The 21,186-nt window shown below is 47.2% G+C and overlaps 2 protein-coding genes and 1 pseudogene across 2 annotated transcripts; all 3 read right to left on the bottom strand.

The window, feature by feature from the left end:
- Positions 1 to 1,623: 1,623 nt before the first annotated feature.
- LOC123089663 (cortical cell-delineating protein-like) lies at positions 1,624 to 2,173 on the bottom strand. The gene has a single exon (XM_044511285.1). The coding sequence runs from the start codon at positions 2,112 to 2,114 to the stop codon at positions 1,725 to 1,727; it is 390 nt and encodes a 129-aa protein (XP_044367220.1). The 5' UTR covers positions 2,115 to 2,173; the 3' UTR covers positions 1,624 to 1,724.
- A 5,103-nt stretch (positions 2,174 to 7,276) lies between these two features.
- On the bottom strand, positions 7,277 to 8,236 carry LOC123090372 (coniferyl alcohol acyltransferase-like; annotated as a pseudogene).
- A 696-nt stretch (positions 8,237 to 8,932) lies between these two features.
- LOC123089664 (F-box protein At5g65850-like) lies at positions 8,933 to 10,270 on the bottom strand. Its single transcript, XM_044511286.1, has one exon. The coding sequence runs from the start codon at positions 10,247 to 10,249 to the stop codon at positions 9,410 to 9,412; it is 840 nt and encodes a 279-aa protein (XP_044367221.1). The 5' UTR covers positions 10,250 to 10,270; the 3' UTR covers positions 8,933 to 9,409.
- Between the last annotated feature and the right edge of the window lie 10,916 nt (positions 10,271 to 21,186).

Genomic DNA, 21,186 nt, shown 5'->3' on the forward strand with positions numbered 1-21,186 from the left:
CAATTTTGGATAATCAATACTTTGAAAGTATTAGGCTACTGAGAGTAGTAAAAGTGAAATCATATGCATTCTATCTGCGAAAAAACAGTATGCCGTTGTTGGAGCTTCTAGCTAGTCTAGGTAAAATAAATGAGTGTACTGTTTGTTGTCGCAAAAACGCACACTAGAACTAATCTGTAGCTAAAAAATTAATTTCTACTTTATGCACGGATGAATCTAGCTTTATTTTTCGATGGACTAATATGTAGCTAACAAATTTCTAGTTTGTGCAAGGATGAATGAGTCATCATATTCAACGTTTCTGCGAAGAATAGTGTGGCATTGCACGCCTGACAGATCCTTAATGCTTAATTGGCTAGGCCATCTACTAATATGTTTTATTTGTTAGAAAGTATGTTTTTAATTTAATATTTTTCAGAAACAGATGTTAAGGTTAGTTTGAAAGATTGATAAAATCACATGTTGCAGATCAATTTAAAAAATGTGCATGTACCTCACCATAAATATTCATATATTTGAACAAAGTGGTTATCTCATGTTTAAAATGTATTCCTAAATATCCAAAAACATGTTCTGAAGAAGAGTTATTCATGAACATCTAAATATATGTTCATATGCTTTAAATAATTAAATATGGATATTCCGGTATTTTTCCAAAAGCATAAGAAAACAAATGAAAAAACAAAGACATAGCAGAAAATGAACAAAGTAAAATGGATGCAAATAAAATTTGAAGAAGGCAAAACATAAAAAAACACGAGAAAAGGTTAGAAGGGAAAAATGAGACAAAAGGAAAACGCAAAAAATGATACCCAAACAAAATCAGCCACCCAAAACATGTAACAGTAATGTTTGAGCAGGGAAAGGAGTTGTGCAAGACAACAAAGACTAATAAACAGCCTTTTTTACTTTACTCCGAGGAGTTGTGCAAGACAACAAAGGTCGCACCAAACCATAAGCAGCATCCACTTCTTTTACAATGACTTCGATGCAAAGAAGATGCAACTCTAAACATTTTGATATGCTTCAAGAAGTTTTTGGGTCTGTACCTGCATGTAAGGATGATATGAACTGCCAGCCGATATAAACATTGCTGCTGCATGGTCTCGCATCACAGCTCCCATGCCATGTGTCTGCAAGTCGCTCGTCAATACTAAATTCATCTATCCTTGATCCGATTTATTTATGTTTCTCTTCCTACGATCCATAAAAAACTTAGGGTTGGCTTTGATCTCGGTGCAAGTATATGTTTTACGAGTGGACTATGACGCGGCAATATATATGTAACACACATATCGAGTTTACACAACTTCATCAGATTTCAGATGATACAAGCTAGGGGCATATAGTAGGCGCCCGGCACAGTACTTGACATGATGATACAAACCCCCGGTTACGTGGGTCATTTATTTGGACACCACAAACTTGACACACTTCATGCACTTACGTTTACGTACCTACCTAGTGATCACTGCATGCATGCATAATGCTAATGCGTGACAGAGAACCTAGGCATGCACAAGACATATATATATATATATATATATATATATATATATATATATATATATATATATATATATATATATATATATATATATATATATATATATATATATATATATATATAGATGAACTCAAACACAAACTGGAGTAGTGTATAGGAAGCTGCATGCATGGCATATGTACGCAGCATGCCATGCTTGGACGAGTACGTTGATCTATCAGTGCGGGCAGGTGAAGCCGGGCGGGCAGGTCTTGTGGCAGTGGTTGAGCAGGAGCACCAGGTCGACGGGGACGTTGAGGTTGATGACGCCGAGGACCTTGACCTTGATGGCGGTGCAGAGGCACACCGCGGCGTCCAGGTCGGCCAGACCGGCCAGCAGCGGGCAGCACCGCTCGCTCGGCGGCACGCCAAGCCCGAGCTTCAGCAGGTTCAGCACGTTGGCGCACACACGCAGTTTCAGCGTGTCAATAGGGCATGAGCCGCCGTTGGTCGATGGAGGAGACGGTGGGGTCGGGGTAGGGCAGTGAGGTTCACAGCTACCGTGCACAGTGGTGACCATCAAGTTCAGGCCGAGGAGCACGAGGAAGAGCTTGGTCGATGGCGCCATTGCGAAAGCTAGCCTTGGTCGAGAGGAAGCAAGGCTTACTATAGGAAGCAACTAGCAAGGGTTTGTAGGCGCTGTGAGTTTGAGCTGTGTGGGGTGGTATTTATAGCCCGGGCGCACGTATATGTTGATCCATGATCGAGCATTCAAGTTTGATTCTACAACTTAACTTAAACTATAATAAACTCCATCTACAACTTAGCTTAAACTATAATATACGTCCGGCTAGTTTCAATACTTGATGGGCATGTGTATTTTCAAACAAGCTCTGCACACAGAATAACGGGATACTAGTGGCTGGAATGCGCTGAAGATATGCTGTGTGACGACTTTCATGCCATGGCCATGCATGCCGTAGTTGCTACTTAGTTTGATACCATGCATGGACACGTATAGCAAGTGCAATATTAACTGGAGAGCAAGAGAAGTCAACTATAAATGTTTCATAGCTAGCTTTGGCTTATACGTTATACCTGGCCGTCACTCGGGCCGGGCCGGGCTTCGGGACGGGCCTAAACAAGCCCGATGCAGAAAACTCAAGCCCGGGCGTCAGGCCTAAAAATCAGGCCACAAGCCCGGCCTGATTGTGTAAAAGCCCGCCAGGCCTCAGGCTGGGCCTCTTCATTAAATCCCTGATATGAGCGGGCCGGCCCCAGCCAGGCCCGGCCTTCGGGCTCAAAATCTAGGCCCAGGCCCGGTCTATGCACAATGTCGGGCCAGGCCGGGTCGGGCATTTCGTGCCGGGTCGGGTCGGGCCATCCGGGGCGGACTGCCCATGGACAGGTATATTATACATGCATGGTTGTTGGTGTGGACACGTATCCACGCACTGGTTTTTATAGAAAAGTGTTCATCATGTATTTGAAAAAAATTCAACGTGTATCTAAAAAGAAGATCCGGGCCTACAAAAAATGTTCAATGTGTAGTGAAAAAAGTGATATGTATTTCAAAAAGAAAGCCAAAAAAATTACCTATTCTAAAAAGTTTCCTGCAAAAAAAGAGGGCCAAAAAACCGATAAAGAAAAAACATAGAATAAAACAAAAATAAAAAATGCTGTGCAATTTTCCCTAAACAGGACAAAAGCGATAGAAGGTTCAACGAGCTGGTCCATAGAAGCTTCCAAAAACCACAAAACCTCTAGCTAACACAATTATCGGGTCGGTCCACCATGTCTATCTGCATACGCGAGCACAAAGTTATGTCTCGGAATATGCCAAATGTGTAACACATATTAAAAAAATTATACATATTCGAACCAAATCAACCACATATATTTTTAAAAATTTCATGTATTTTAAAAATGTTAAATGAGTACTAAAATGTTTCACATGTATACGAAAAATATACAATCTGTATGAAACATAGAAATAAAAACATATAGTATTTTAGAAATGTTAATCTTGTATGTAATTTTTTAACACATAAGTAAAAAATGTTCCTGATGTACAAAAAAAGGTATATGAAAAAAAGTAGACATCAAAATGTGTTAATCATGCATTCAAAAGGTGATAAAGACATATAAGAAATGTTTTATATTATACAAAAAAGGTATAATGTGTATGAACAAGGAAGTACGCGTCAAAAACATATATGTGAAAAAACAAAGGAAAAAATGAAAACAGTGAAAACCGATGCAAAAAACTGGAAAATACAGTCAAAACCAGAAAAGAAGACAAACCGGCGAAAAAACAATGGAAAAAAACCGAGAAACTGAAGAAACAAAGAAAAGTAAAGTGAAAAACCAAAGAAAACAAAAAACCAGGAACAACAACGAATGTACTGATCGATGAACGACAGACCCAAAAAGGCTAGTGGGCCAGCCCAAAAGTTTGGGCACTGCGGACGCTACCTATGTTGTCGTCGCAACAAGCAAGGAATAGATCTTCCACTAGAGAGTGGCTCTAGTCCAAACCAATGGGCCCTTAACTCTGGCTCAAAATGGAGCACCCACCATGAGTTATTCTGATGAGTATAGATGCCATCACAAAGATAGTACCCCATGTTGTACTGATGCCCATTGGAGATTTTTTCGAGACTTTATAACATTGTTTGCGAGTGGTTTTCATCGATTTTCACGTAATTTTCTATCCTTCTTCATCAAAAGAAAAGGAAAACTAGAAGCTTTCATGCATGCACAACCCGGACATCTCAGATCACACAAAGACATGAATATCCCAGATGATATAATTGATGGTGTCATTTTATGTATATTATTTTTCATATACGTAACTAGAAGTAGCTGGTGTCATTTTACTTTATCAGCTTATATAATTGATGCGTAGAAGTAGCTCCAGATCTTTGCCCAATTTAATATATATCACAATATACATATATTTTTAAAAATTTCACATGTATTTTTTAAAAATTATACATATTTGAACGAAATCAACCACATATTTTTAAAATTTTCATGTATTTTAAAAATGTTAAATGAGTACTAAAATGTTTGACATGTATACGAAAAAATATACAATCTGTATGAAACATAGAAATAAAAACATATAGTATTTTAGAAATGTTAATCCCGTATGTAATTTTTTTAACACATGACTAAAATATTCCTGATGTACAAAAAAAGGTACATGGAAAAATGTAGACATCAAAGTGTGTTAATCATGCATTCAAAAGGTGATAAAGTCATATAAGAAATGTTTTATATTATACCAAAAATGAGTAATGTGTATGAACAAGGAAGTACGCGTCAAAAACATATGTGAAAAAACAAAGGAAAAAGATGAAAACAATGAAAACCGATGCAAAAACTGGAAAATACAGTCAAAACCAGAAAAGAAGACAAACCGGCGAAAAAAATATGAAAACAAAAAACCAAGAAACCGAAGAAACAAAGAAAAGTAAAAGTGAAAAACCAAAGAAAACAAAAAAAAAATCAGGAACAACAGCGAATGTACTGATCGATGAACGACAGACCCGAAAAGGCTTGTGGGCCAGCCCAAAAGTTTGGGCACTGTGGACGATCCTATGTTGTCGTCGCAATACGCAAGGAATAGATCTTGCACTAAACAGTGGCTCTAGTCCAAACCAATGGGCCCTTAACTCTGGCTCTAGATGCAGCACCCACCATGAGTTATTCTGATGAGTATAGATGCCATCACAAAGATAGTACCCCATGTTGTATTGATGCCCATTGAGATTTTTTCGAGACTTTAGAACATTGTTTCTGAGTAGTTTTCATCGGTTTCCACCGAAACTTGGTTTTCACGTAATTTTCTGTCCTTCTTCATCACAAGAAAAGGAAAATTAGATACTTTCATGCATGCACAGCCCGGACATCTCAGATGATACAAAGACATGAATATCCCAGATGATATAAGCACTTCGTTAGACAACTTCAACGTACTTTTATTCCACGTACTAATGCATGCATGTCTGGTACAGTATTAATTCCAACAACGCAACACGACACATTTTTACGATTACGCATGTACCTACCTAGTGAACACCGTTGCATGCATGCATGCACGAGACTGAGATATAAGATGAACTGGAACGCAAGCTTGCAAAGAGCACATATATGTGTACGGTTGATCGATCAGCGCGGGCAGGTGTAGGTGGATTCGCAGGGAATGTTGCACTGGTTGAGGAGTACTACGACGTCGAGGCGGAGGCCGAGGACGCCGCCGAGGACGTCGCAGAGGCACGCGGCAGCTTGCAGGTCGGCCAACCCGTAGAGCAGCGGGCAGCACTCATTCGCAAACAAGCCGAGACTGAGAATCGGCAGGTTCAGCACATTGACGCACACTTGCAGATTCGGGCACGAGCCAGAGCTGGTTGATGGTGGTGCTGCCGACGCGGGGTACGCCTGTTGCGGTGGCGACGGCGGTGGTGGGGGCGGCGGCGGCGGAGACGGGGACGGGCAGTTGTATCCCGGGCACGACGGTGTTGGCGGCGGCGGCGGCGGCGGAGACGGGGACGGGCAGTTGTATCCGCAACCGCGAACTGTGTAGACCGTCAGTGCCATGGCAAGGAGCAGGAGGGCGAGCTTGGACGATGGCCGCGGCGCCATTGCTAGAGCTTTGATTGAGAAAGCTAGTCACATGTGTATGTGATTGTACTGCTGTATGTTCGGGTTGTTTTGGGTGGTATTTATAGCCGGATTATACATGATGCAAGAGGTTGTGTGCGTGTTGATGATCAGATCAGAATCAGATCGTGTACCCTCATGGATCGATGCTCTCACCCTATGTACGCAGTTTACAACAAGCCACGCGCTGCTTACAGTACATGTGCCCTCATGGCACTAGCTGGAATTGGCTGATATCTTTGGGGAGCACGCCACGGGCATGCATTGCTTGCTCTCATTATTGTGAACGTACACTATAGACATGCATGTGCAGACCTCAACTAATTAGGTAGTAGCAGGACAAGTCAACTATATGTGCTCCTATATATAGCTGGTTATTGGCTCCTCTCATATGTGGCACTAAATTGGTAGTTGCATCCCTCAAGATCGGATGCTATCATGCACACAAGTTGGCTCATTAGGCTAGTGGTTCTCATAGTTGACCACTTAATATGTGTTATATCACGGCCAATGGCTCCTCTCCTCAAGCATGGCACACTATTATATGATCTGGTATGATTTCATTTGGATTTACCCTCATGCATACAACTTGACTAACAAGGTGTGCCTATACAACTCCCAGATCTTTACCCTCAATCACAACTAATTAATCAGCTAACAAAGTTGTCCGTCTTAGCTGCCATGCATCGTTCCCCTTCGTAGCCCATCCATCACTTGATCGTAGGTTGACACGAACCAAATTTCCAAGGCCTTGTGAGCCACCCTTAATTTCATCTCATTCATTAATTCGACGGATTTGCAAAGTATGGAATTTGCTTCTCCACTCATCATTCGTCTTGGTTGAGGAGATTTTTGAGTTAAAAAGTGAAAGGAGGGAGTATATGAAATTTCATCTCCTTCACTGGCCCATGACCTATTATTGGTCACTCATTGCCAACTGAACCTCATATTGAGAGTAATTTCCAAAAAACTACCATTTTAGAGGTATTTGTCCTGAAAACTTCCCCCTTCTTATAAAAAAAACTACCATTTTTGTTATAAAAATTTCTTTAAAACTATCATTTTTGCATAGGTACCGGTTTAAACAAATTAAATGTGTTTATGAGAGGAGAGACCCACCCATCACGCTGACATGATTGGATAGTCAACTCCGTTTATTTCGACCAGCACCGAAGGCATTATGATATGTGGGACCGTTATGATATGTGGGACCCACATGTCAGTCGCCATGTGACAAACCCAGTCCAGCAGCTCCTGGAAGTGCTCGTCGGTGGCCGTCGACCTAATCGACTCGCACACCATCGACGCGATCTCAGGGAGCGGCCGCCGCTGGATCGCGTTCGTGCTCCCCTCGGCCACCGTGAACGTCGTGACGTATCCGACGTAGTTGCGCCTGGTTTCCTCCGGCACGGTGATGCGACGCCGTCGCCCGTTCACCCACCAGCCCATGCGGCAACTCTGGTCTGACAAGCCCACGGTGGCGGGGAACACCTTCCATAGGTATGCAGAAACCGCCTCAACGCGGCTCGCCCCGTGCTCCCCGTCGCCGGTCGCCTGCGCGCGCAGCATGGCGAGGTTCCGCTCCTCGACGTAGTAGGTGCGGCAGACCAAGGAGCCCCCGGCCGTGAGGGCGTTGACGAGATGCTCGCTCACCAGCAGCATGAACAGCTTGCCCACCGAAGGGCCGTACGACAGCGTGGTGCGAGGGCGGAATAAGGATCAGTCAAAGTTCAGGGTGGCGACGATCGTCCCGGCCCGCGCGAGCTCAGACCACGCGTCAACGATCATGCACAGCGTGCACCCGTCCGCGAGGCCGTGGTTAGTGCTCCAGGTCCAGGTCACAACGAACCAGCCGCAGGCGAAAGACACCAGCTGCACCGACAGCACGGCGTCCGTGCCGTACTGGACGGGAACGCCGACCCTCGCCAGCGACGCGTCCATGTCGTCGAAGTCCAGGCTGCCTAGCGCCTCGCCGACCTCGATGACGACGAGCTCCGCGCCCTGCTTGTCGCAGTGCACCTCCAGGAGCCCTGTCCGCGGGTTGGCCACGATGCGGCCTGCGAGCAGAAAAGAAGTGGTCCAGCAAGGGCGACAGCTTGCCCTCGAACGCGGCGATGACGTCGACGAAGCCACCGCCCGCGGAGGGCCCCATCAAGAGCGGCATGGGGTAATTCCAATGTTTAAATAGCGGGCTATGAAAAATAGCGGTGGGCCTTTAAATCAGCTATAGCGGAGGTATAGCGGACTATTTATAAAGACGACTATTTAGCAGAACCCTGCTGAAAAGGCTATAGCGAGTATAGCCGGCTATTTAAAACTATGGATAATACAGTACGTCGAGGTTGAAGACGGGAAGCACGGCGCCGGGCCGTGTGACGGAGGCCTTGACGATACTCCTGCGGGTAAACCTTGACGGAGGTCACTCGAACAAGCAAAGAAACTGACCTGCTGTCTCTGAGATACGCTTTCACTTCCCTGCCTTGAAGTACTGTATATAGTACAAGTGTTGTAGTAGAAGTTAACCTTGAAAATTCCAAAGTCAGCGTGGAATCTTTTGTACTGGCTGGGGCAGCGCTTTGGATGCCAAAATGATAGTATACACAAATATATCACCAGATAGAAGATGCATGCATTCTTAGAAGAAAAAGAAAAATATGCATGGATAACATGATTCCACGCCGATATGTATGTATATGTAATTGATTTTCTAATGCTTTTAGTTTACATCAGCTATCAACAAATGAGTACAACTTTTGTCATCTATTCTTTTTCCTTTTGCTTTCTTCTTCTTAATTTGCTGATGGCACCATATAGTACACTTGACAAGGTGTGCCTGAATCGGTGTCTATATTTTTCTCTGTCTTCGTCATCTTGGGAAGGCGGTAACGCAAAGGTGAGAGGCGAGAGCAGGGTGGGACGATAACCCCCACGGATTCTAAAGTGGCATTTAAAAATTTCCCCTGATATTCGAAACATCGGGATTTGGAGCCTTTGGTCCCACCGCAGCTGTTGACCCTGGTCAGGCATCAGCGGTGAGCATGTTCTGGTGTCATACTTGTACAAAGTTTCATCGTTCATGTAGCAGAGCATCTTGTCGCCATTGTCAACCCAGGCGCTCCATGGCCTGAAGATGTAGAATGGTTCCTTGATATGGAAGTTATAGCGCAGATCCCACTGTGGAGGCTTGTCATCCTCCGGCAGCGACATGACCCAAAAGTGGAGGCCCACGTAACAGACGTGTTTGACGAAGCACAACTAGCCGTCGAGCTCGAAGGCACCCACTAGCTGCTTGGCATAGTCGAGAGTCTCATGCTCTGGCAGACGGTGCGTGCGGTATGTCTCAGTAAGCACATCGACTACCAACACTCGCTTCCAACCTATCGTCAGCACATACAGCTTGCCGTCGATCAGCAGTGGCGGCCAAGTCGGGATTTCAGCCGGATGAGACGGTGAGTGGAATGAGTGCTGCCGCCAGCGCCGAGTGTCGCCTAAGGTGTACACGGCCATGTGCACCTTAGAGAACCTGAACAGCTTATACTCATTGGTGGGTGGACTGAATCCCAAGGCGAAGAGATGTGTCTTATCCTTGGTTCCTGTGAGCGGCGGCGCCCTGGGAAGCGCCAGCGTCTCGCCGGTGACAGGGTTACATACCACCGCCGGTGCCTCGGGGCCGCTGCCGTGCACATAGCAGAGGAGGCCGTTGCAGACGTTGGCGAGGTCGTAGACACTGGGGATGTCGAAGGAGAACATGGCCTTGCCCGAAGACATGCTGAAGATGCTGGCCTCGTCGCTCCGGCCCGGCTCACACGTCGTCAAGACGAACAAGACATCTGCGTCCGCCGACAAGGCGGTGGCGTAGTTGGCGGCGTGGAGACGGCGAAAGGAGGGCTCGCTGACGACACTGCGCCACAGCCTCGAGACGCAGTAGCACCGGGCCACGTCCTTTGTCGGCAGCTTCACTAGGATCTCTTGGATCATCTCCCTAGGGATCTCCCTGCTGTGGCTGCTGCTCTGAGCCTCAACGCGACGAAGATGGCGACGACGACGTCCCGTCGTCATGGATAGACGAAGATGGTGACGAAGACGACGCCCCATCGTTACAGATAGATGGGCAACAGCAATCCGGCAACGTGGAATCGACCAGCTTGTGATCGCAGGGTGTCTATTTTAGAGCACGAGTTGCCGAGTTGGAGTCGAAGCAGGTATCAAGTCGGACTCCTTGTGGGCACACTAATTACTTCCTGATGGTAGTAGTAGTATTTTTAGGATCCGAACCACCTAAATTCCATGCATATGTATTCACCGATTGACACCGTACGTGCCGGACGAGATGGTGCCACAGATCCTCCTCCGGCCCGCCGTCGGACCGCTGCTGCGTCCAATTTAACCGAGCTCCATGGGGACTTATGTGCGTGCGTGCGCCTCACTCGATATGTGGGTGTGTAGGGACCTGGGAGATTATGTCAATCCCCAACAATAGGATCAGCGTCATATCATTGCTTTCCCGGGCTTACATTATCACCTGATGGATGCATCACTGACAACATAGTGTTCTATGTCGGATATTTCCCGGCGCCTCTGTAACGGCGATCTCCAAAATCAACAAGCTAGTTGCACGAAAAAGATTGACATGGTGTCCTTGAAGTATCACAACGTTAACACAGACACGTTTGTGGAATTGACAAGAAAATTTGGAAGTAACATTACCTTTGCAAGAGGATCCCCTCCCCTCGCGTCGCCTCCCCTGAGGCGACTCGAGGGCGAACCCTAGATCGCCTCCGCGCTCCCCCCCTCCCTCTCCTCTCCCTCCGCCGCTGCCTAAGGTGCTCGCCGGCACGGCACCTATGAAGGGGGCAGCGGGGATATGGCGGCTCCGTCTTTGCAGAGGGCCCTGGCGTTCGGAGTGGTGGCTCCCATGGGTGGTACCCGGCGTGGCCGGTGCGGCGGGCTGCGCCGGTGGGTGCTGATGGGCTGCCTCCCTAGCCATGCGGGCGGCGGGGGGGGGGGGGGGGGGGGGGCTGCGGGCGCTGGCGTTGCGGCGCCCCCGCGTGGGTGGCTCTGCCGTCCTGGAGAAGCTCCGTCCCCAGCCTCGATCTGCTCCGATCTGTCTGAGCTTCAGCCCCTGGTGACTTCGGTCGTCGTCATGGGGGCCTGGACGGGCGGATCTGGTGGTTGGGCGTGATTCCGGGGGAAACCCTTGGCCAGCGCGGCGGCCTCACCTAATCGATTTGAGCCCGTAACTTAGGAAATCAAACTAAATACTCCCTCCAGTCCTATTTAGTCCACGTAATTCTTTTTACCAAAAAACCCACACTGATCTGTACCGGTCAAATATTTGGGTGTTTCTTTCCAAATATGCGCCTTCACTTCCGCTTTGACCGTAGCTCTCACATTACTTACGCTAGATCGCATGGCTCCTCCTCCTATCATCTTGGCTTCTCTTTGACATTTTCATCTGCCTGACTAGGGTTACATCTCTCCATTTTTTTGTTTTACGAATCGTTAGTTTCATCAACTCAAAAAATCGCGAGTGATTTCCGGCCATGGATCATTGAACCCAGATTTGTCCATGGGGACGTCCCACGGATCCATCCCCCTCTCTCCTCGATCTCAGACCTTTATCCAGATCCAATGGCACACTTGTTTCAAAGCATAGCAATTGCTGCTCGTTCACCAATGCCCAGAGGCTGCCTACTTGTGTGTCCAATCCAGCCACGGATAGCTGATTGTTGACTGGTCCATCACGACCTCTCATGGATCGATCCCTCTTCGGTCGATCCTAGCTAGATCCGACGGACCAAGTGCAACTTTCAAAATATAGCAGATCCATGAGGACGGTAATGGGTAGGTTAGGTTAATATATATTTGTCTTACGTATTTTGGGACCAGGTTGTAGGTTATTTCTAATCTATGTAAATAAATGATGGTAAATAGTTCTCAAAAGTTGGAAAACGATAGGTTGTAGGTGAGCCCTTAGCCGGCAAGATTCCACGGTATTCGCCGGTGCCCCCAACCCTAGCCTCCTCCCGGCGTCACCTCTAAGTTCGGTCTGCTCACATGTATCTCGATGCGAAACCGTCATATGGACCTAGTCGTTCCCACCTACTTGCTTGTCGAGGACAATCCGGTACCATGTCACACATATCCTCGTGATGTGTGTGTGTTGGCCGCCTTCTCTATGTAGTTACACTCCCAAATCGCTCTATGATTTGATGTGCAGCCGTTTGTCATTTCTTTGGCCACTCTAAAATTGTGCCATGCAAACCACCATAACACTCTGATCACATGTGTGCCGGTCGCATTCTCCATTTAAAAGTTGTTGAGTATGGTCCATGTCGGAGTGCGGACGATGAGGATTCCTTCCCTTTTCTACATTTCCATTCAAGCAAGCATGCATCACTTCCATATGCAGCAGTTTGTTTGCTAACTATCTCTCGATGCATGCATGCACGGGCGGAGCTCGCCTGGACATCTTTTTCTATGTGTAGGCAAATATGCACGGGCAGAGCTCGCCTAGACTTCGCCTCGTTGCGTTGATGGCAAAGGCCAACCATGGTCGACTGGCGGCGGGGCACTCATCTTTCGCCCGCTCGGTGCTAGGTGGCATGGGCTGTCATAGTTGGGTGGTGGCGTGACGCATTCACGGGGCGTGGCGGAGGCGCGGGTTACCGGCAGCGGCTTGAAGGGGTTGTGGGTTGCGGGGGATGGCCGCCATGTCCTCGGCACAGACGGGAAGGGGGGTGGTGGTGGTGGTGTCTCATATGTGTCGATGTGGGGATTCGGGCGGCTCGGCTCATTACTACGGCAGGGCTAGGGCTCACAGATGGTGGGGTTGGGTCAGCCATTCATCTTCTGCTTGGCTCCCCAAGCAGTGGCGTGCCAGCCGGCCTCCAGTCAGTTTATGTCTCTGGCGTCAGCAGGGGGCACGGGTTGCGGTTTGCGTGGGCGGGCGACCTTTGCTGTGTGCCTGTGGTGGTGATTGCACGGATGGTCGACAAGAGGTTGGGTCAACTCTGGTGGCCGCGATTGGCGCTTGGGTGTTGGTTGCTCGTCCCTTCTCCTAGGTCCAGGCCCAAAACGTTGGATGTCGGCGCGGTGGAGATGGTGGGGCTCGTTCTCGGGCTGGTCGGAGCTTCCACAGTAGGTACGCGTTGGTGGGGTCGGTCCGGGTGATGAGTTGTCTCTGCTCGGAGGTGCGGCGGTCGGGGTTCCGCTATTGTGTTGGGCAGATCGGTGGCGAGGACAATGCAGATGACGTGATGCGAGTGTGCTGTGCGGCGGCTGTCGGCATCCCCCATTCACCGGGGCTGGTTGCAGATGCAGGCTCCTAGTATAGATTCACTACTTGTAATAGAATAAAATAAAATATACAATCCGTCTTCTTACATTCTTATATTTCTTCTTCTAGCATAAGTATGTAAATTTGTGGTAAAACTTGATCACATAAAAAGAAGATGAAAAAGGAGCCTGTTGTTTGCTCGCTTTGCATGGCTTCCACTCTGGACGCCATACGCCATGCATGGATATGATATGTACGTACTGGACGAGCGCGTGAATGAAAAAAGAAAAGAAAAAAAAGAAAAGAAAAGACATCAATCGGGTGAACGCATCGTTCGTTTCATTTCCATTAAAAAAATATGATGGGGTCGGGTGTACAGGCACGGGTGGAATCAGCGCGCGTTCACACATGCATATGCATAAAGAAAAACAAAACTTCTTGGCGTCCGTCATGCGTGGAATCAACTCTTAGTACGTAGTAGCATTTGTTTTTTTTGAGTGTAATAGTAGCATTTTGTTGTTAAGGCATTCCATCTTTTGGAGCCGGTGTCATGTTTCTTGAACAATTAATTAATGTCTAGTCGCCCCCCTCCCCCCTTTCATGAGCGATCGACCCATGGTCGTGTCGTGTCTCCAAAGGTGCCGGTCGAGGGCTCACCGTCCGTCCGTGCGTCCGGAGGAGTGAGTAGGTCCTCCGCCGCGGATGATGGCGTGTGAGTTGGGAGGGTTGTGAGAATTGCGGTGAAAAGAAAGGAAAATAGAAAAAAGAACAGGGGCTTTTTGGCGTTGGTCGGTAAGGAAAATAAGAGCAATAAGTAATGGAGAAGTTTATGAATTAATACGGACATCGTTGTATCTTCCAGAATGGGTTTAACAAATAGATCGAGCAAGCAAGCAGGCGTTGATCCTTAAAAAAAAATTCGAAGAAGCGAGTAGTAGCTGGCAAGTGGGCTGGCTGGTGCAGTCACGCATGCATGCCTGTGCGTGATGCATGCCACACCACTCCCTCCGTACCGAGATACTTATCGGAGAGATGGATAAAATTAGATGCATCTATAACTAAAATACGTCTAGATTTATCCATTTCTTCAACAAGTATTTCCGAACGGAGGGAGTACGACGCAATTAATTAAGGACTCCTTCCTTCCTTCCTTGATCGCTCTAGCTTGATTGTGTCGTCAGCCTATGTACAATCTCGATCGTGGAGATTAATGAAGGAGGCGAAGATCGTGGAGATTGATTAGATGGCATCTTTTCCTCTCTCTCTACTCCGTGTAGCGGTGGCGGAGGATACAAATACAAAGCATATTAAATTTGTTTTCATCAGCGTCCTGCGACAACGGGGGCAACGCAAAGGTGCGAGGAGAGACTAGGACAGGGGTGGCGTATTACACAAGTTCCATCGGCATGCATTTGGACGGCAAGAGAGCAACTGGGAGATCTACTTCCTCGTTCCCATCGTCCGTTGGATGTCCATGACCCTTGTCTCGATCGTGTCATACTTGTGTAATGCATCTGTGCGTAGCACAACATCCCATCATCATCAATCAGGCATGACCATGGTCTGTTGAACACAAAGCCTGGTCGTCCCGGTGCTATGTGGAAGCTGTAGCGCAGATCCCAGCTTGGCTGCTCGTAGTTGTCGCCCTCGGGCGGCGACATGACCCAGAAGTGGATGGCCTTTGTATCAGGGCGTTTCCAGTTGAGGGCATGCGTAGCAAAGAACAGCTGGCCGCTAAGCTCAAAGACACCCACCGGCGGGCTATCCAAGTGAACACACTCGTAATCCGGGAGACGGTATGTGCGGTATGACTCCGTAGCCACGTCGATTGCCAATATTCTTCTCGGAATCTCGTGCCTGGGCCAACCTTTGGTCAACACGTACAGCTTGCCGTCCATCGACACCGGCGGCGAGATTTTCGTCGGGCGACACGGGGAGAGGAACGAGTGGTGGCTCCACCCACCGGCGTCGCCTAGGGTGTACACGTCCACCTCCACGCGCTGCTCAGAGCAAAGAGAGTGTGTCGATAGCCGAAAGAGCTTGTACTCCTTTGTGGGAGGGCTGAAACCCAAGGCGAACTGGCGCGTGTCTGAGCTCTTGGGGGTGACCATTAGCGGAGGCGCCCTGGGGTGCGCCAGGGTCTCGCCGGTGACGGGGTTGCACACCACCACCGGCGCCTCGGGATCGGGGTCGTCGCGGCCATAGCGGTGTACGAAGCAGAGGAGGCCGTTGCAGATGTTGGCTAGGCTGTAGCCGCCGGGGATGGGAATGCAGCACATGGTCTTGCCCGACGACACGTCGAAGACGATGGCCTCGTCGCTCCGGCCGGCCTCCAGCCTCTCTGAGACGAGCAAGGTATTTGAGATCTGGGCCGCGGAGATGACATGGGTGGCCATGGCGTGGAGGTTGCGGAAGGAGGGGTTGCTGCCGACCCGGTTCGTGAGCCCCGGGGGCCGGCCGGGCCACGTGGGCCATTGGTCCCGGTTCGTCTGGACCTTTTGGTCCTGGTTGGTGGGACGAACCGGGACCAAAGGCTGCCCTTTAGTCCCGGTTCGTGCCACCAACCGGGACTAAAGGGTTGGTCCTCATTGCGGTCAGAGTTTAGTCCCACCTCGCCAACCGAAGGGCGCTCACACCGGTTTATAAGCCCCTCCCTCTCTGCCTTGTTGAGCTCCTCTCAAAGTGAAAATAGATGCCTTTATACAGGGAATTTGACCTAAATTCATATTGAATTTCTCTAAAGTTAGTAGAAATTTATTATGAAGTTAGGTTGAATTCTCTCTATAAGCGCATCTATGCTCATTTTTTTAGTAAAGTTAATCACAATTATTTTTTCTTCTATTTATTTCTGAGTAGTTTTTTATATACTTTTTTTTCTTTTCTGTTATATTTATTTTTTTCTATTTTTTTCTAAGTTGTAATAAGTCATTAAAAATAAAAAAGAGGCGCAATGCTCGTTAATTAGCTTCAAGCCTTTCGGAATAGTATAAACTGCACTGCACACTACTAGAAAAATGGCTATAAATGATATGGCCACTAATGGCGCACCAGACATGTGGTGCGCCATTACTATATACTAATGGTGCACCATGTGTTGGTGCGCCATTAGTAATATATTAATAATGGCGCACCTGGTGTGTAATGCGTCATTAGCAGTTTTGAAAAAAAAATAAAAAAAATTATTACTAATGGCGCACCGTGGTATAGTGCGCCATTACTAGTTGACATGGGCCTCGAGCCTCTCTGAGAGAAGCAAGGTCTTTGAGATCTGGGCCGCGGAGATGACATGGGTGGCCATGGCGTGGAGGTTGCGGAAGAAGGGGTTGCTGCCGACCCGGCGCCACAGCTTAGAAACGCAGCAGCACCGTGCGACGTCCTTGGTCGGCAGCTTCAGCAGGATCTCCTGTAGCATATCCATGCTGCTGGTGGCCTCCGCCGCCGGACGACGAGATCCCATCGCGTTCGATCTAATATTTGTACCGCCCGAGTTGGATATTAGGGATTAATTACTGCGTAGATCCGACAGTGCAGTCGTTAATTAATTGAGAAATATCGGTGACGATCGAGAAATAACGTACGTGTACGTGTACACCAAGGATTCACTTGCATAAACTTGTACGTGTACGAGTCGATAACGTGTTGTTGCTTTCTTAATTACATCGATCTATCACAAGGATTCATTCAGGCAACCGTACGTGCGTGCTCATCGCCACAAACGTGACAATGGCGCCGTACGTGCCACACGAGGTCATCGTGTCGCACATCCTGCCCCGGATCCCCGTCAGGTCGCTGCTACGGTTCATGTTTGTTTGCAAGGCATGGCGTGACACCATCGGCAACGACGATTCCTTCCTCCGTGCGCACCTCCGTCTCCAGAACATGTCCGTGCTCGTCGCTCCTATGATCAGATACAGCGGCGAGCAACTTCTGGGTCCAAAGAGGTGATCATCGCCGGCCTGTACCGGTGGAATCACGAGACTCAGCCAGGCGCCGCCGCCACCCTCATACACGCCATGGCCGACTCGTCCTACTTCTTCCCCCGGAAGAGAGAGGCGCACGACCTCACGCACTGCGACGGCCTCGTGCTGTTGCCTGCCAACGATGTGGTGCGTGTGTTCAACCCGGCCACATGCCGCGTCCTCACACTTCCTCCAAGCCCGCACGTTGTCAAGCCACGTCGACTCCCGCCTGACTTCCAAGGATATCAGGCGTTCGGCCTCGGCCATGACCCTCACTCCAACGCCTATAAGGTTGCTCGATTCCTCGATGGGGATGATTTCTACTATATGCTCTCTGGATGGAGGTGATCACCATAGGAAAGGACAAACAGTGGCGTGAGACGACGGTGCCACCACCATACCCTATCATGACAGGACGAACGGCAATCTTCTTCATGGGCTCCTTGCTCTGGACAATCAAGGAGTCGCTTCTTGCGAATGATGCTCCAGGTTTCACTCGCTTTAACTTGGAGGACGAGTCCTTCAGCGTCACGGCGAAACCACCTCCTTGTGGCCTAGGGCTAGACTACGCATCATCTAGCTTGGCCGAGCTGCACGGAGAGTTGTGCCTATGTGCGCCTCGCCAGGGAATCCGCTACATGTCACTGGAGATGTGGATGTGCGGTGATCTCGGCCGCAACGATGAGCGGCCACATTGGGACCGGCGTTATTTCATCGACTGTGGCCCCACGTTCCATGAGCAAAGGTATTTACGTCTGATCGGCATGGTTGATGAGGAGATAGTGTTCGAAGCCGGTTCCGACCATCTCATGCGCTATGACTGCCGGAGTGAAGAAGTTGTATTGAAGGGTAGGGTTCTCATGAAGAACATGAGGTATCGCAACCCCGGCAACAATGATAAACAAACACGCATGGCCATCGAATACATTGATACGATCCCCTATGTTGTAAGTCTGGTTCCACTATAGACATGTACCTAACTAGAAGCGGACAAGTGCCTTGTTTTTTCACCGCCTTTCATTTTGATCCTACATTTTTCATTTCTTTTTAATTGTATGTCCGCAAAACCAAATTTAGGGTATGAGCATGAGAAACATGAGCGCGATCAAGCGAGGGAAAAACAGACAAAGCCATAATAAAGTGAGTAAAGCGTGAAGATTGGAGTAACTTCATCAGCTCGAAATAGGCAAAACGCTGTCAAAACAAATGGGCAAACCCTAGGTGGAGCAAGACAGAGCTGTGAAGTGCATCGCGCATCCCTAGCAAACAACCTAATTGGGCGAACAACCGGCGATTTAGCCTCACTTTATTGCAAGAATTCATACCGGAAGTAGCACCAATTTTTTCCTTCCTCCTCACCCTCCTTCTTCTTATTTGCTTCCTTAACAATGGTGTCCCCATCCTCATCTTCATCGTCATCTAAGAACATACCACGCATCAGTGGCTCCGCCACCCTAATCTTCACCTTCACCCTAAGGCAGACGGATACATGTGCCTTTGGAGTAATCTCATACGTTCCAATCATAGTTCCGGTGTAGAGTGCTTTTTCCACTTTTCTGTAGGCTTTTAACCTTACAATTTCATACTTGTGATTTAGTAGTATCTTTCTTTCTTGCTGAGTTCAAAATAAGTTCCTAAGAAAAGAGATTCTGAGGTGATTTTCCTTTTTCCACTACTGCAAATAACGTCTATACCGCTGAGTGCTTTCACATACGTCAAGTTTCAACGCACAGGCACTCGGCAAACACAACGTAAGCCGAGTATCTCTCGGCAACACTAGCTAAGAACCAACGTAAGCCGAGTATCTCTCGGCAACACTAGCTAAGAACACGGTAGAGATAGGCCTTTACCAAGACACAAACAACGGCATAGCTAAAAAACTCGGCTTACACTTTCTATGCTGAGATCTAAACACATGTCACCCGGCAATAAGCACCCACATGGCACGGCCGTTCATGATTGACGGCCTCGTGACGGTGGGTACCCTCCGAGAGCCTTCAGTTTGGTGCTCAGCAATGCGTAGTTTCATTGCATAATTCAAACCGTAGTAGCATATGTTCAAGCATTACATAGGTTCAACCACCATCGCAGTAGGTTGAAGAAGAGCTAGTGCTTTTGCGCGCACAACTGAGTTAGCTTGGGATGCGAGGAGGTGCTGATCGTACCGTTGCAGATGAGGTGGCGGCTGCTCTTCTTCCCACATCCCAAAAAGATTAAAAAACATAACGACAAAATTTGCAAGCAATCTGCACAGAATTAGTGCTTTTTAATAATATGCAAGGATAAGCATATAATAATGTATTTTTTGTTAAAAAAAGTTTCGTAAGAAGAAATGAATTAGCAACATCAATATTATCCTTAAAGAAAAAAGCAATAAATAATAAACAAATAACAACAAAATTTGCAAATAGTCTACACAGAATTTGCACTTTTTAATAATATGCAAGAATAAGCATATAATAGTGTATTATTGTAAAAAAAGTTCCATAAGGAGAAATGAATTAGTGACATTGATATTATCCTTATAGAAAAAAATAAATGAATATTAAACAAATAATGAATTTTTTTCACATAATTCACACAGAAATTGCGCTTTAAGAATAAAGATATATAGTGGAATGTTTTCAAGGGAAAAAATAGTTTTCTAAAAAAAGAATGAATTAGTTGCATGGTATTTCATCCATGGCGTCCTTACTGAAGGAAATATGCCCTAGAGTCAATAATAAAGTTGTTATTTATATTTCCTTATATCATGATAAATGTTTATTATTCATGCTAGAAATGTATCAACCAGAAACTTAGTACATGTGTGAATACATAGACAAAACTGAGTGTCCCTAGTATGCCTCTACTTGACTAGCTCGTTGATCAAAGATGGTTATGTTTCTTGACCATAGTCATTTGTTGTCATTTGATAATCGGGATCACATCATTAGAGAATGATGTGATGGACAAGACCCATCCGTTAGCTTAGCATCATGAATGTTTATTTTTATTTTTATTGCTTCCTTCATGACTTATACATATTCATCTGACTATGAGATTATGCAACTCCCGAATACCGGAGGAACACCTTGTGCGCTATCAAACGTCACAACGTAACTGGGTGATTATAAAGATGCTCTACAGGTGTCTCCGAAGGTGTTTGTTGGGTTGGCATAGATCAAGATTAGGATTTGTCACTACGTGTATTGGAGAGGTATCTCTGTGCCCTCTCGGTAGTGCACATCACTATAAGCCTTGCAAGAAGTGTGACTAATGAGTTAGTTGCGGGGTGATGCATTACGGAACGAATAAAGAGACTTGCCGTTAACGAGACTGAACTAGGTATGATGATACCGACGATCGAATCTCGGGCATGTAACATACCGATGACAAAGGGAATGACGTATGTTGTCATGCGGCTTTGACCGATAAAGATCTTCATAGAATATGTAGGAACCAATATGAGCATCTAGGTTCCGCTATTGGTTATTGACTGGAGATGTGTCTCGGTCGTGTCTACATAGTTCTCGAACCCGTAGGGTCCGCACGCTTAACGTTCGATGACAATTTGTATTATGAGTTGTGTGTTTTGGTGACCGAAGTTTGTTCGGAGTCCCGGATGAGATCACGGACATGACGAGGAATCTCGAAATGGTCGAGAGGTAAAGATTCATATATTGGAATGTTATAACCGGACATTAGAATGGTTCCGAGTGATTCGGGTATTTTTTCAGGAGTACCAAGGGGGTACCCCATGGGGAAGCGTTGAGCCAACATGGGCCTAAGGGAGAGAGAGGGGAACCCGCAGG

The sequence above is a fragment of the Triticum aestivum genome, chromosome 4B, assembly GCF_018294505.1.
Source record: "Triticum aestivum cultivar Chinese Spring chromosome 4B, IWGSC CS RefSeq v2.1, whole genome shotgun sequence".
Classification (NCBI taxonomy): Eukaryota; Viridiplantae; Streptophyta; class Magnoliopsida; order Poales; family Poaceae; genus Triticum; species Triticum aestivum.

What these genes read in the sequence shown, in the direction of transcription:
- LOC123089663 (XM_044511285.1), bottom strand. Translation starts at nt 2,114, where the DNA reads ATGGCGCCATCGACCAAGCTCTTCCTCGTGCTCCTCGGCCTGAACTTG.
- LOC123089664 (XM_044511286.1), bottom strand. Translation starts at nt 10,249, where the DNA reads ATGGGGCGTCGTCTTCGTCACCATCTTCGTCTATCCATGACGACGGGA.